The sequence below is a fragment of the Dendrobates tinctorius genome, unplaced genomic scaffold, assembly GCF_039654945.1.
Source record: "Dendrobates tinctorius isolate UK_male_01 unplaced genomic scaffold, ASM3965494v1 ptg000017l, whole genome shotgun sequence".
NCBI lineage: Eukaryota > Metazoa > Chordata > Amphibia > Anura > Dendrobatidae > Dendrobates > Dendrobates tinctorius.
This window is the reverse complement of record NW_027361685.1, coordinates 1,116,847-1,133,528: the sequence shown is the minus strand read 5'-3', so window position 1 is coordinate 1,133,528 and position 16,682 is coordinate 1,116,847. Positions and strand designations below refer to the sequence as shown.

The window sequence follows — 16,682 nt, the reverse complement described above, 5'->3', positions numbered from 1 at the left end:
GGGTTTGGGTGAGCTGTTCCGAGGGTCCTGGTTTTTCTGTTTCACCGACGTGTCAGGGCTTTATGGTGATGGGAGCTTGGATTGCTCCTTTGTAGGTGAGCCCGGAATGACAGTGCCCTCTTTAGAACCGTTAGGTGTAGAGGGAATCTGCCCAGCTCGGCCCAGCAAGCACTGTTGGAGGTGCTCCGATGGACTTGGAGAAGGTGATTGCAGAATTCCAGGTGGAATATTTCTGTTGGGCTGGAATCCCACCTTGACCAGTCTGGGTAGGTGTGAGGGCCACAGACTTTGCTGCCATACAGGAGGATTGGGGCGATGATAGAGTCGAAGATTTTTAACCAGAGCCTCACTGGTGGCTTCATATGGTAGAGTTTCCTTCGGATGGCATAGAAGGTTTTGCAGGCCTTGTCTTTCAGGGTCTCTATGGCTTGTTTGAAGCTCCCTGACCGGTGAATCTCTAGGCCCAGGTAGGTATATTTGTCCATTCCTGTAAGGGCGCAGTTGTTGAGGAAAAATGAAGGGTGCTGGTCTGATTTTCTCTTTCTCTTCTGGAACACCATGATGTTGGTTTTCTTTGCGTTGATCAGTAGTGCTCAGGTGGAGCTGAATTTCTCTAAGATTTTCAGGTTTTCTTGGAGACCTTTCTCGGTTGGTGACAGAAGCAGCAGGTCATCTGCATACGGCAGGAATTTCACCTGCACGTCGAGGAGGGTTAGATCTGGTGCTGTGGAAGATTCCAGAGCGGTAGCCAGCTCGTTGATGTAAATGTTGAAGAGCGTTGGGCTTAGGCTACAGCCTTGTCTGACTCCACGGCTCTGCTGGAAATAGGCCGTTCTTCAACCGTTCACACTCACACTGCAGAGGTTCTCGGTGTAGGAGCTTTTGATAACATCGTAGGTCTTTCCTCCTATTCCGCTCTCCAGCAGTTTCAGAAATAAGCCTGGGTGCCACACCGAATCAAAGGTCTTTTTAAAGTCTACGAAACAGGCGTATATCATCCCGTTCTTTGTATTGTGGAAGTGTCTCTGAATGAGGCTGTGCAGGGTATAGATGTGGTCGGTAGTGCGGTGGTTTGGCATGAACCCTGCTTGGCTCTTGCTGAGGACGTTGTGCTCGGTGAGGAAACTGAGGATCCTCTTGTTCAGGATGCTGTTGAACAGTTTTCCCAGGTTGCTGCTGACACATATTCCTCTGTAGTTGGCAGGGTCATACCTGTCCCCATTCTTGTGGATGGGTGTGATGAGGCCTTGGTTCCAGGTACGAGGGAAGTAGCCGGCACTTAGCACAATATTGAAGAGTTTAACCATTGCGGCCTGTATTTCTGGTGGGCTGTACTTCAGCATTTCTGGTAGGATTCCATCCAGGCCACTGGCTTTTCTACATCTTATGGAAGAGATTCTCTCTGCTACTTCCTGTAATGTAATAGGTGTATCCACGGGGTTTTGGAAATTTTTTACTTTTTCCTCCATTGCTTTTAGTTTTGCCATTATGCTTTCCTGTTCTTGGCTTAGTTCTTCCTTTGGAATGTCATTATAGAGGTCTCTGAAGTACTGGAGACAGATGTTGCCATTTTGGATATTGATGTTGCTTTTTCTTGTCGTTTGTGCCCATGTGGTTCCATAGTTCCCAGAAGGAGTTGTCTTGGAGGGCATCTTGGAGTTGGTTGAGCTTGATAGAGATGTATCTCTGCTTCTTCCTCCTGAGGATGGTTTTGTACTACCTTTGTATGGTTTCATAAGCTTCCCTCAGACCCGGGTGGTTGGGGTCTCTGTGTTTCTTGTTTGAGGCTGTTCTCAGGGTCTTCCGTACGGCTTTACATTCTCTGTAAACCATCCATTGATTTGTTTTTATTTTGGTCTCTTGTAGTTGACTTTTTTAAGGTCGGACAGTCTGGCCATTGCATAGAATATATTGTTGAGGTCTTTGGCAGCTTGACTCACTCCCTTTGGGTTAGGCTGGTACTCGTAGTTGTAGAAGTGGTGGAGCATCCGCTGTATTTCAGGTCTGCTGGGAGCCTCTTTATACTTTACTGCTGACATTTTGTGCCATTTTTTAGGATGGAGGCCGGGTGAAGCGGCCGCTCTGCTGTGGCTTTTGAGTGGATGGTTTCTCTGTAGATTTCAGGTACAGAAGAAGTTGGCTGTGGTCTGACAGGTGCGTTTGTGGGGAGACTATGAAGGCGCTGATATTTACCAGGTTCATATCTGTAATGGCATAATCTACTACACTTCTCCCTACATGGTAGTTTAGTTTACACCTCCCTAAGGAGACCCCTTTGGTTCGTCCATTAAGAATATGAATTCCTAAACTTCTACATACGTTCAGGAGCTTTTTACCACTTTTGTTGACTGTACTGTCATAGATGTTTCTCTCTGTGACTACTGAGTCTTGGCCGTCATTCTCTGCTCCAAATATGTAGATGTTCCCATCCGTGGTCAGGAAGTCGTTTTCTCTCCCTGTTCTTGCATTGAGGTCTCCAAAGATGAGAACTTTGCCCAGGCCCTGATAGTGGGCGGCTTCTCTTTGTTGGATCTCGAAGCAGTCTGGATTGAAGTAGGGTGACTCTGGTGGTGGTATATAGGTGGCGCAGAAGTGGACATCAGACTGAGAGGTGTGGATGGAGCTGCTGATCCTGATCCATATGTGGCTGCCTCCTCTCTTCACCGGTTTGATGTACTGGTGGAGCTCCTCTTTATACCAGATCAGTATTCCTCCTGAGCTCTGGCCCTGTTTGATGTTTTTATTTTTCAGGGCAGGGACAGAGATTTCCCTGTATCCGATGAGCACCAGAGATTTCTTTTTCGGCTCTGGTCCATGTTTCCAGGAGGATCTGAATGTCTATATTTCTCAGTCTTTGTATAAAGTCAGGGTCATTTGTTTTACATCCAAAGGTCGAGGTGTTGAGACCCTGAATATTCCAGCTGCTGATTGTAAGTGAAGTCATGTTTCTATATATCTTGGGTGTATATACCTTGTAATGAGTATGGCTGTGTAGAGCAAACTGGATTTCTGACTGTTCTGTAGATGTGCTTGGTTGCATCCAGTCACATTAGTTTCCTGCATAGTGCACTGAGCAGGGTCTTTATCTCATCCATATCTCTGCTCTGCATGTATCTGTGTGAGGTCGGTGGACCCCTCCGTGGTGGTCTCCTCCTCTGATGGTCTGATTTTGGGTGAAGAGCTTTGTTTCCTGCTTCTGGAGATAGGATTGGGGTTTTCTGCCTTTTTATTGTTGGGGGTCTTTCAGTGTGATTATGGTCACTGTTGAGTCCAGGCCTCGGTCCTCTGTTTAGTACAATGTCTTTCAGCTCTTTGGCCAGGAGGCTGACCCCTTGTTTGTTGAGGTGTTTATTATCATACAGGTGATGGTGGTTTATGGAAAGGTGTTGTGCCAGGGTCACGTTTGGGACAGTCTTGACCCTTTCTGTCAGTTCCATATTGATACTTTGGGTGGTTTGCCTGGATATATCCTTTGTTGGGAGCAGAGATGACAGAATGATTTTGCTGTCTGGGAATTTTAGTTTTGCTGTCTTTGCTAATTGGATAAGTTGTCCTGCGATCTGCTGGTGCTGGTCTGGCAGGTTGTTTGTATGATAATATGGTTTGGGTTGGTAAACCGCGGATTACTGATGACCTCTGTCACCTGTTCAATAGTTGCACAGTGAACTTTTCTGACCCGTTTTCCTGGGAATAGCCATCGTGTATTTAGGTACTTCCCATTTGAGTCCATTATTAGGACAATGTCAGGACTTTGTGATGTCTGGGGTGGGTTAAGTGGCCGCTGATGGGGGTCTGTGATGCTGGCTTTGCTGGTGGTTGGTTCTCTTCTCTTTTCTATCTCTCTCGTTTCTGGTTCACTTTTATTGGTTTCAGGATTGGTCGTATTGGTTATTGTTGTGCTGTTATTTGGCATCTTCACATTCTGGTCAGTGGAGGCCATGTTGTCTGCTCTCTGGCTTGCTTCCTTTGCCCCCTGCTGGGTCAGATGGTGAGGGGTCTGTGTTTTTAGTTCTGCGATCTCCTTTCTGAGTCTCTCATTGTCATTTTGTAATTCATGCATTTCTTCTCTTATCTTCTGTAGAGCTGACTTGTACTCACATTTCAGTTTATTGATCTCACTTGTTACTTGGTCATTTGCATTTCTATGCGAGTTTCTTTGAAGCTCTTCCCTAATTTGGACCAGTTCTCTTTCTAATTGGGATAGGCAGTCTCTGATGGCCTCAGGGGAGAGGTATGAAGAGTTGGGGGTTGAGGAGCTGAACCTAGAGGTCTCTGTAGAGATGTAAGCATTAGAAGTGGCCTCTAGGGGTTGTTTTTTAAAGATTTGTGCCTGTTCTCTGATATGAGTAAAATGGTTTTCAAACTGCTGCAGATTGTCCTCGTCCCTTGCACCATGACATTGTTGTATAGGCTTATGGTAAGTGAGTTGGTGTCATCATCTGCTTGGCTTCTGATTTTAATCTGCCGGCCATTATTAGTGTTGCACTTAAATATATATTTATAATGTTTGCACAGGGTGGTGTGCCAGGCTGAGAGTTGATCTGTGTAGAATAGCAGGTTGTTTTTTCTTTTATCTTCCTCTTTGGTGTAATCAGCAATAAGAGTTTCTGGTTTCTCTCTGATTGTGATTCCTTTCCTGGCTTTACTGCTCCTCTGCCCATGTGGTGTCTCCATGTCTGACCCCCAGGTGTCCTGTGTCTCCAGCTCTGTGCTTTGCTCATTTACTCCTTCTAAATTTGGGTTTTCCATTTTTGTGGTTATATAGTAATTATAATCCTTATTTCTAAGAGGGTTAATTTGTAAGACGTCTATAGGTTGTTTGGGGTTGCAGGATGGTCCTACCTTTGGATGCTCAGGTCTCTGGATGTCCGATGAATGCTGCCTGTTGTTTGCAGTCTGTCCTCCAAGAGATTCTTGCTTGGTCCTTTAAATCCTCAATTTCTTCCTCTTTCATAAATAACCTAAATTCCATATCAGACCAGATCCCTTTTCTGTTCCACGGAGTTGATTTTTTCCAGGTTTTGTCTTACAGTTGGCTCATTACAAGGTATAACAAGAAAACACAGAATGACAGATTTGCAAAAATACTCTGCAATAAAAAATGGCAGTAATCAGCAAGTGCTGGATAACAAATACAGGGTATATAATTGATACTTTTTCTGCACAAAAAAAGTACATCAAGCTGCTCCACCACGTCAAGGTAACCCCTATCGAAGCAGTCCCTATCTAATGCATTAAAAATCTGAACATGTGAACAGTGTCTAATATGAAAAGGATTCAGACAGGCCACTCCCTAATATGGGCTTGTGGCCTGAGACAGCTCTTATTTGCATGTCACACAAGAGAGGGGTGGGGTCTCCCAAACCATGCAAAGCAAGGAAAAAAGCAGATTAAAAACACAAATGTGACATGCACAATTGTGAACACGTCGATCAGACAATACTCACACCACCCACTAACTGAGATAAAACAAGAAAACACAGAATGACAGATTTGCAAAAATACTCTGCAATAAAAAATGGCAGTAATCAGCAAGTGCTGGATAACAAATACAGGGTATTTAGTTGATACTTAAATGTACATCAAGCGGCTCCACCACGTCAAGGTAACCCCTATCGAAGCAGTCCCTATCTAATGTATTAAAAACCTGAACATGTGAACAGTGTCGAATATGAACAGGATTCAGACAGGCCCCTCCCTAGTATGGGCTTGTGGTCTGAGACAACTCTTATGTGCACATCACACAAGAGAGGGGTGGAGTCTCCCAAACAATGCAAAGCAAGGAAAAAAACGGATTAAAAACACAAATGTGACATGCACAATTGTGAACACGTCGATCAGACAATGCTCACACCACCCACTAACTGACATACAACAAGAAAACACAGAATGACAGATTTGAAAAAATACTCTGCAATAAAAAATGGCAGTAATCAGCAAGTGCTGGATAACAAATACAGGGTATTAGTTGATACTTTTTTTGCGCAAAAAAATGTACATCAAGCTGCTCCACCACGTCAAGGTAACCCCTATCGAAGCAGTGCCTATCTAATGTATTAAAAACCTGAACATGTGAACAGTGTCTAATATGAACAGGATTCAGACAGGCCGCTCCCTAATATGGGCTTGTGGTCTGAGACAGCTCTTATGTGCACGTCACACAAGAGAGGGGTGGGGTTTCCCAAACCATGCAAAGCAAGGAAAATACGGATTAAAAATACAAATGTGACATGCACAATTGTGAACACGTTGATCAGACAATGCTCACACCACCCACTGAGATACAACAAGAAAACACAGAATGACAGATTTGCAAAAATACGCTGCAATAAAAAATGGCAGTAATCAGCAAGTGCTGGATAACAAATACAGGGTATTTAGTTGATACTTTTTTTGCGCAAAAAAATGTACATCAAGCTGCTCCACCACGTCAAGGTAACCTGTTATGAATGAGTCACCAAAGGAGGAAAAAACAAAAATGCAAGCTAAGTCCAGAAAACCAGAGAGGTTGGTAGCTAGCGGATTGCAGACCCCTGATCCTATTCACAACAACTAACAGTAGCCGTGGAGCGTTCCTACGGTGGTCCTAGACGCCTCTTCACAGCCAGAGAACTAAATAAGCCTAAAGAAAGAAAGGGGAAATCTAAACTGCCCCAGAGCAGACCCCAAAGCAATAGACAGCCCCCAACATGTATTGTCGGTGAAAACAGATGAAAACACAAACACAGATAGAAAGGCAGAGCAAACTATGGGGCCCAACTAACTAGATAGGAAAGGACAGAAAAGATGCTGGCTGCAATCTGCAAAACCCTACCAAAAATGTCTCAACATGTCTGATAGGAAAAACGGCCCTGAAGTCACTAGACTTCAAAATCCCTATATCAGCACTCCGATATATTCTGAAGACAGAGCAAAAGAGATTTAACCAATCAAGGACAAAAATGGAAATTCAGCAGGGCCCCAGTCGGGGCTGGCAGAACACAAAACTAAGCAAATCAGACAAAATCTTATGGAACAATAACAGAGCAAAACTTAGCTTTAGAAGACAGGAACTGAACTGGAGGCCAGAGCTCAGAGCGGAGAAATCACCAGCAACCCTACAGGGCGTCGGCTGCCTTATATCCACTCAGAGATTCCGGATGTCCAATCGCAATCCACCTGTTCAGGTGACAGGTTTCTCCCATCCAAATCAGTTTCACCACCTCCTTTCACCAGCAGAGGGAGTTCATCGGACATCAAAGGTGAACGAGAAAATGAGCTCACAACAGTACCTCCCCCTTGAGGAGGGGTCACCGAACCCTCATCCACGCCACCAGGCCGATTAGGATGGGCCCGATGAAAAGCAAGAACCAATCTTTCGACATGAATATCAGATGCAGAGACCCAAGAATTATCCTCCTGGACATAACCCTTCCACTTAACCAAATTCTGGAGTCTCCGTCTAGCCAGACGATAATCCAGTATCTTCTCAACCTCATATTCCACATTACCTTCAACCAATACAGGGTCAGGAGGTGCCACCACAGGAACTACTGGCTCAACAAACATCTTCAACAGAGACTTATGAAACACGTTATGGATCTTAAATGTAACAGGAAGAGCCAATCGAAAAAGAGACCGGATTAAGAATCTCCAAAATCTTGTAAGGTCCAATAAATCTAGGTTTAAACTTTGGAGAAGCCACCTTCATAGAGATATTCTTTGATGACAACCAAACCATATCACCCACCTTAAACCGGGGACCAATGGTCCTATGCCGGTTGGAAAACCGCTGGGCCTTTTCCTGGGAGAGAGACAACTTATCCACCACTTGGTCCCAAATCTGGTGCATTCTCTCCACCACAGTGTCAACACCTAGGCAGGCGGAAGACTCCACCTGCCCTGAAGAGAATCGAGGATGAAACCCAAAGTTACAAAAAAAAGGTGACATCAAAGTGGCAGAACTAGCTCTATTATTTAAAGCAAATTCGGCCAAGGGCAAAAATGAGACCCAATCATCCTGATCGGCAGAGATAAAACATCTCAAATAAGACTCCAAAGTCTGGTTTGTTCTCTCCGTCTGCCCATTGGTCTGAGGGTGAAACGCAGAGGAGGACAACTGAATTCCCAGCTTGGAACAAAAAGTCCTCCAAAATCTAGAGACAAACTGAACTCCTGTGTCAGATACAATGTTCTCAGGAATCCCATGCCAGAGAACCACCTGTTGCGAAAACAAGGGCACCAACTCTGAGGAAGATGGCAACTTAGGGAGTGGTACAAGATGGACCATCTTAGAGAATCTACCACAAATCACCCAGATAACAGTCATTCTCTGAGAGACAGGCAGATCAGAAATAAAATCCATTGAAATATGGGTCCATGGCCTCCTGGGCACCGGCAAAGGCATCAACAACCCACTAGAGTGAGAAAAAGGTTTAGACCGGGAGCAAAAGGTTTAGACCGGGAGCAAGTCCCACAGGACTGCACATAATTCCTGACATCACGAGATAAGGCGGGCCACCAAAAAGACCGACTCATCAAATCTTTAGTACCAAAAATACCTGGATGACCAGCCAATGCGGAGCAATGAACTTCAGACATTACTCTCTTCCTCCACTGGTCAGGAACATACAATTTTCCAATGGGACAACGCTCAGGTTTGTCCTCCTGAAACTCTTTCAGAGCACGTCTCAAATCGGGTGAGATGGCAGAAAGAACTACCCCCTCACCTAAGTTGGTAGCAGGCTTGGTCACAATAGGAGAATCAGCAAAAAAACTCCTAGAGAGGGTGTCTGCCTTGACATTCTTAGTGCCCGGAAGAAAAGAGACCACAAAATCAAAACGTGTGAAAAACAAGGCCCACCTAGCCGGTCTAGGATTCAAGCGTTTGGCCGACTCAAGGTAAATCAAATTCTTGTGGTCAGTCAGGACCACGACTTGATGTCTAGCTCCCTCCAACCAATGTCTCCACTCCTCAAATGCCCATTTTATGGCTAACAGTTCCTGATTCCCCACATCATAGTTGCGTTCAGATGGGGAGAACTTTCGGGAAAAGAAAGCACAGGGATTCATTTTAGATGTTACCGGATCTTTTTGGGACAAAACAGCTCCTGCACCAATCTCAGAAGCGTCCACCTCTACCAGAAACGGGAGTGAGACATCAGGTTGCCGCAAAACCGGAGCAGAAGTGAACCTCCGCTTCAGCTCCTGAAAGGAAGAAACAGCCTCCGCAGACCAATTCAGCACATCAGCACCCTTCTTAGTCAAATCAGTCAATGGTTTGGCAATACCAGAAAAATTAGCTATAAATTTACGATAAAAATTAGCAAAACCCAAAAACTTCTGGAGGGCCTTCAAAGAAGTGGGCTGAACCCAATCATAAATGGCCTGTACCTTGGCCAGGTCCATTTCAATAGTTGATGGAGACAAAATAAATCCCCAAAATGAAATCCTCTGTACACCAAAAAGGCATTTCGACCCCTTAACATACAGGGAATTCTCCCTCAAAATCCGTAACACAGTCCGAACATGTTCCACATGAGAGTCCCAATCCCTGGAAAAGATCAAAATATCATCCAGATAGATGATCAAAAATGTATCCACAAAGTCCCGGAAAATATAATTCATGAAGCACTGGAAGACAGAAGGGGCATTAGTGAGCCCAAAAGGCATCACCAGGTACTCAAAATGTCCCTCCGGAGTATTAAACGCCGTCTTCCATTCATCCCCATGCTTAATGCGAATAAGATTATACGCCCCCCTGAGGTCAAGCTTGGTAAACCAGCAAGCACCTTTAACACTGGAGAATAGATCAGAAATCAGGGGTAACGGATACTGATATTTAACAGTAATTTTGTTGAGGGAACGATAGTCAATACAAGGCCTTAATGAACCATCTTTCTTGGCCACGAAAAAAAAAACAGCACCCAAGAGTGAAGAGGATGGTCTAATATGACCCCTCTCCAATGACTCCTTAATATAAGATCGCATAGCCTCGTGCTCGGGTACAGATAAATTGAAAAGTCGACCCTTGGGAAATTTACACCCAGGGCTCAGCTCAATTGCACAGTCATAACTCCTATGAGGAGGCAAAGACGCAGACTCATTCTCACTAAATACATCATAAAAGTCCGCCAAATAGTCAGGAACATCATGCGACTGGGGAGAGGTGGAGAAAACAGGAGCGTCACTAAGGGCACACCGACAACCCCAACTCACCACAGACACAGATTTCCAATCCAAAACTGGATTATGGATTTGCAACCAGGGAAATCCCAGAACAATGGTATCATGCAAATTATGCAACACCAAAAATCTGCAATTTTCTTGATGGTCTGGGGCGACCCGCATTACCACCTGGGTCCAAAACTGAGGTTTATTCTTCGACAAAGGAGTAGCATCAATACCCCTCAAAGGGATAGGCGTCCGTAGAGGTGTCATAGGAAACCCACAACGTTTAGCAAAATCCAAGTCCATCAGGTTCAGAACCGCTCCTGAATCCACAAAAGCCTTGGCGGAAAATGTGGACAGGGAGCAGATCAGAGTAATTGCCAGAAGAAACTTAGGTTGTACACCACCCACAGCAAATGTGTGTGCAAAACGTTTCTCTCATTTAGGGCAGACAGAAATATTATGAGAGGCATCTCCACAGAAAAAACACAGCTTATTACGCCTTCTGAACTCCTGACGTTGCGCCCTAGACAAAACTCTATCACATTGCATAGGTTCACACATTTGTTCAACAGGTGGCAACATTTCTCGTGTAATTTTACGTTCACGTAAACGCCGATCAACCTGAATGGCTAATGACATAGAATCATCAAGACCTGAGGGAACAGGAAATCCCACCATAGTATCTTTTACGGTTTCTGACAAACCCTTCCGAAAGAGAGCTGCCAAGGCACCATCATTCCAGGTAGTAAGGACCGCCCACTTTCAGAATTTTTGACAGTACAACTGCAGAATCCTGACCCTGGCTCAATCCCAACAGGACTTTTTCAGCTTGATCAATAGCATTAGGTTCATCATACAACAACCCCAAGGCTTGAAAAAATGCATCCACATTAGTTAGAATAGGATCATCAGGTGTCAAAGAAAACATCCAATCCTGGGGATCGCCGCGCAGCAAAGATATGACAATTTTAACCTGCTGCACAGAGCTCCCCGATGAGCTAGGCTTCAAGGCAAGAAATAATTTACAATTATTCTTAAATTTCAAAAATTTAGACCGATCCCCAAAAAACACATCAGGAGTAGGGATCTTTGGTTCAGCAGCATGTGAATGAGCAAGATAGGCGGAAATTCCCCGCACTTCAGCAGCGAGCTGCTCCACACGATCAGACAATTGCTTAATCTCCATTAAGAAAAAATTCCTCCTACGGCCCCAGAGAAAAAAATATACATTAGAAAAAAAAAACAATTCTGACTTTTATTTTTTTTTTTTTTACAATTCTTTCCTGCTATTGAGTACCCTAGAATCTGCGGTATGGCTGGTGATTCTGTTATTTTGAGTCACCAGAGGAGGAAAAAACAAAAATGCAAGCTAAGTCCAGAAAACCAGAGAGGTTGGTAGCTAGCGGATTGCAGACCCCTGATCCTATTCACAACTAACAGTAGCCATGGAGCGATCCTATGGTGGTCCTAGACGCCTCTTCACAGCCGGAGAATTAAATAAGCCTAAAGAAAGAAAGGGGAAATCTAAACTGCCCCAGAGCAGACCCCAAAGCAATAGACAGCCCCCAACATGTATTGTCGGTGAAAACAGATGAAAACACAAACACAGATAGAAAGACAGGCAGAGCAAACGATGGGGCCCAACTAACTAGATAGGACAGGACAGAAAAAACCCTACCAAAAATGTCCCAACACGTCTGATAGGAAAAACGGCCCTGAAGTCACTAGACTTCAAAATCCCTATGTCAGCACTCCGATATATTCTGAAGACAGAGCAAAAGAGATTTAACCGATCAGGGACAAAAATGGAAATTCAGCAGAGCCCCAGCCGGGGCTGGCAGAACACAAAACTAAGCAAATCAGACAAAATCTCATGGAACAATAACAGAGCAAAACTTAGCTTTAGAAGACAGGAACTGAACTGGAGGCCAGAGCTCAGAGCGGAGAAATCACCAGCAACCCTACAGGGCGTCGGCTGCCTTATATCCACTCAGAGATTCCAGATGTCCAATCGCAATCCCCCTGTTCAGGTGACAGGTTTCTCCCATCCAAATCAGTTTCACCACCTCCTTTCACCAGCAGAGGGAGTTCATTGGACATCAAAGGTGAATGAGAAAATGAGCTCACAACAGTAACTCCTATTGAAGCAGTCCCTATCTAATGTATTAAAAACCTGAACATGTGAACAGTGTCTAATATGAACAGGATTCAGACAGGCCACTCCCTAGTATGGGCTTGTGGTCTGAGACAGCTCTTATGTGCACGTAACACAAGAGAGGGGTGGGGTCTCCCAAACCATGCAAAGCAAGGAAAAAAACGGATTAAAAACACAAATGTGACATGCACAATTGTGAACACGGCGATCACATGCGGCTCCGCTTCGTACACCTCGTACTGTACACATGCGGCTCCGCTCCGTATACCTCGTACACACGTGGCTCTGCTCCGTACACCTCGTACACACAAGGCTCGGCTCAGTACACCTCGTACACACGTGGCTCGGCTCCGTACACCTCGTACACACGCGGCTCGGCTCCGTACACCTCGTACACACGCGGCTCCGCTCCGTACACCTCGTACACACGTGGCTCCGCTCCGTACACCTCGTACACACGCGGCTCGGCTCCGTACACCTCGTACACACGCGGCTCGGCTCCGTACACCTCGTACACACGCGGCTCGTCTCCGTACACCTCGTACACACGCGGCTCGTCTCCGTACACCTCGTACACACGCGGCTCGTCTCCGTACACCTCGTACACACGCGGCTCGTCTCCGTACACCTCGTACACACGCGGCTCGTCTCCGTACACCTCGTACACACGCGGCTCGTCTCCGTACACCTCGTACACACGCGGCTCCGCTCCGTACACCTCGTACACACGCGGCTCCGCTCCGTACACACGCGGCTCCGCTCCGTACACCTCGTACACACGCGGCTCCGCTCCGTACACCTCGTACACACGCGGCTCCGCTCCGTACACCTCGTACACACGCGGCTCCGCTCCGTACACCTCGTACACACGCGGCTCCGCTCCTTACTCCTCTTACACATGCGGCTCCGCTCCGTACACCTCGTACACACACGGCTCCGCTCCGTACACCTTGTACACACACGGCTCCGCTCCGTACACCTTGTACACACACGGCTCCGCTCCATACACCTCGTACACACAGGGCTCCGCTCCGTACACCTCGTACACACGGCTCCTCTCCGTACACCTCATACACACACGGCTCCGCTCCGTACACCTCATACACACGCGGCTCCGCTCCGTATACACACGGCTCCGCTCCGTACACCTCGTACACACACGGCTCCGCTCCGTACACCTCTTACACACACGGCTCCGCTCCGTACACCTCGTACACACACGGCTCCGCTCCGTACACCTCTTACACACACGGCTCCGCTCCGTACACCTCTTACACATGCGGCTCCGCTCCGTACACCTCGTACACACACGGCTCCGCTCTGTACACCTTGTACACACACGGCTCCGCTCCGTACACCTCGTACACACAGGGCTCTGCTCCGTACACCTCGTACACACGGCTCCTCTCCGTACACCTCGTATACACACGGCTCCGCTCCGTACACCTCGTACACACACGGCTCCGCTCCGTACACCTCGTACACACACGGCTCCGCTCCGTACACCTCGTACACACACGGCTCCGCTCCGTACACCTCGTACACACACGGCTCCTCTCCGTACACCTCGTACACACATGGCTCCTCTCCGTACACCTCCTATACACACGGCTCCGCTCTGTACACCTCGTACACACACGGCTCCGCTCCGTACACCTCGTACACACACGGCTCCGCTCCGTACACCTTGTACACACACGGCTCCGCTCCGTACACCTCGTACACACACGGCTCCGCTCCGTACACCTCGTACACACACGGCTCCTCTCCGTACACCTCGTATACACACGGCTCCGCTCCGTACACCTCGTACACACACGGCTCCGCTCCGTACACCTTGTATACACACGGCTCCGCTCCGTACACCTCGTACACACACGGCTCCGCTCCGTACACCTCGTACACACACGGCTCCGCTCCGTACACCTCGTACACACATGGCTCCGCTCCGTACACCTCGTACACACATGGCTCCGCTCCGTACACCTCGTACACACGCGGCTCTGCTACATCCACCCTGTAAACCCCTCCTGACCCCACACAGAAACTTCCCCTCATCCAGCACCATGACAACCAGCACAGCAGAGTCCTGCACACACTGAGGCCCCTGATCATGTGACCCCTGACTCCTCCCCTCCTGTGACCACTTCACAGGTCCTGTGCGCACAGAGCAGCCATATATGTGGAGTGCGGCTCTGCAGGTTAGTGATGGGCAGTCCGGCTCTTCTGGCTCCTTTCTCCACTTTTCTCCCTTCACTATATAGCCTGGGCCTCATTATACAGCTGTACAGGGGTCTAGTGAAGGCTTTTTAGCCCTTTTCTCAGACTGTAGCTCCTGGGCACAGGCCCTCACTCCTGTCCCTTCACTATAAAGCCTGGGCCTCATTATACAGCTGTACAGGGGTCTAGTGAAGGCTTTTTAGCCCTTTTCTCAGACTATAGCTCCTGGGCACAGGCCCTCACTCCTGTCCCTTCACTATAAAGCCTGGGCCTCATTATACAGCTGTACAGGGGTCTAGTGAAGGCTTTTTAGCCCTTTCCTCGGTCTGTAGCTCCTGGGAACAAGCCCTCACTCCTGTCCCTTCTGTATAAAGCCTGGGTCTCATTTTACAGCTGTACAGGGGTCTAGTGAAGGCTTTTTAGCCCTTTCCCGAGACTGTAGCTCCTGGGATCAGACCCTCACTCCTGTCCCCTCACTATAAAGCCTGGGCCTCATTATACAGCTGTACAGGGGTCTAGTGAAGGCTTTTTAGCCCTTTCCTCAGACTGTAGCCCCTGGGAAAAGGCCCTCACTCCTGTCCCTTCACTATAAAGCCTGGGCCTCATTATACAGCTGTACAGGGGTCTAGTGAAGGCTTTTTAGCCCTTTCCTCAGACTGTAGCTCCTGGGAACTGTCCCTCACTCCTGACCCTTCACTATAAATCCTGGGTCTCATTATACAGCTGTACAGGGGTCTAGTGAAGGCTTTTTAGCCCTTTCCTCGGTCTGTAACTCCTGGGAACAGACCCTCACTCCTGTCCCTTCACTATAAAGCCTGGGCCTCATTATACAGCTGTACAGGTGTCTAGTGAAGGCTTTTTATCCCTTTCCTCAGACTGTAGCTCCTCGGTACAGGCCCTCACTCCTATCCCTTCACTATAAAGCCTGGGCCTCATTATACAGCTGTACAGGGGTCTAGTGAAGGCTTTTATCCCTTTCCTCAGACTGTAGCTCCTGGGAACAGACCCTCACTCCTGTCCCTTCACTATGAAGCCTGGGCCTCATTATACAGCTGTACAGGGGTCTAGTGAAGGCTTTTAGCCCTTTCCTCAGACTGTAGCTCCTGGGAACAGACCCTCACTCCTGTCCCTTCACTAAAGCCTGGGCCTCATTATACAGCTGTACAGGGGTCTAGTGAAGGCTTTTTAGCCCTTTCCTCAGACTGTAGCTCCTGGGAACAGGCCCTCACTCCCGTCCCTTCTGTATAAAGCCTGGGTCTCATTATACAGCTGTACAGGGGTCTAGTGAAGGCTTTTTAGCCCTTTCCTCGGTCTGTAACTCCTGGGAACAGGCCCTCACTCCTGACCATTCACTATAAAGCCTGGGCCTCATTATACAGCTGTACAGAGGTCTAGTGAAGGCTTTTTAGCCCTTTCCTCAGACTGTAGCTCCTGGGCACAGGCCCTCACTCCTGTCCCTTCACTATAAAGCCTGGGCCTCATTATACAGCTGTGCAGGGGTCTAGTGAAGGCTTTTCAGCCCTTTCCTCAGACTGTAGCTCCTGGGAACAGACCCTCACTCCTGTCCCTTCACTATAAAGCCTGGGCCTCATTATACAGCTGTACAGGTGTCTAGTGAAGGCTTTTTTGCCCTTTCCTCAGACTGTAGCTCCTGGGTACAGGCCCTCACTCCTGTCCCTTCACTATAAAGCCTGGGCCTCATTATACAGCTGTACAGGGGTCTAGTGAAGGCTTTTAGCCCTTTCCTCAGACTGTAGCTCCTGGGAACAGACCCTCACTCCTGTCCCTTCACTATAAAGCCTGGGCCTCATTATACAGCTGTACAGGGGTCTAGTGAAGGCTTTTTAGCTCTTTCCTCAGACTGTAGCTCCTGGGCACAGGCCCTCACTCCTGTCCCTTCACTATAAAGCCTGGGTCTCATTATACAACTGTACAGGGGTCTAGTGAAGGCTTTTTAGCCCTTTCCTCAGACTGTAGCTCCTGGGAACAGACCCTCACTCCTGTCCCTTCACTATAAAGCCTGGGCCTCATTATTCAGCTGTACAGGGGTCTAGTGACGGCTTTTTAGCTCTTTCCTCAGACTTTAGCTCCTGGGTACAGGCCCTCACTCCTGTCCCTTCACTATAAAGCCTGGGCCTCGTTATACAGCTGTACA

At 47.5% G+C, this 16,682-nt stretch overlaps 1 protein-coding gene across 1 annotated transcript in view; it reads left to right on the top strand.

Moving 5' to 3' along the window:
- The first annotated feature begins 4,351 nt into the window (after positions 1-4,351).
- The window catches only part of LOC141082374 (uncharacterized), a 62,055-nt gene continuing 49,724 nt past the window's right edge, over positions 4,352-16,682 (top strand). The window contains exon 1 of the mRNA XM_073566313.1: positions 4,352-4,417. Within this exon, the coding sequence (XP_073422414.1) occupies positions 4,352-4,417 (66 nt within the window). The remainder of the gene's footprint in view (positions 4,418-16,682) is intronic.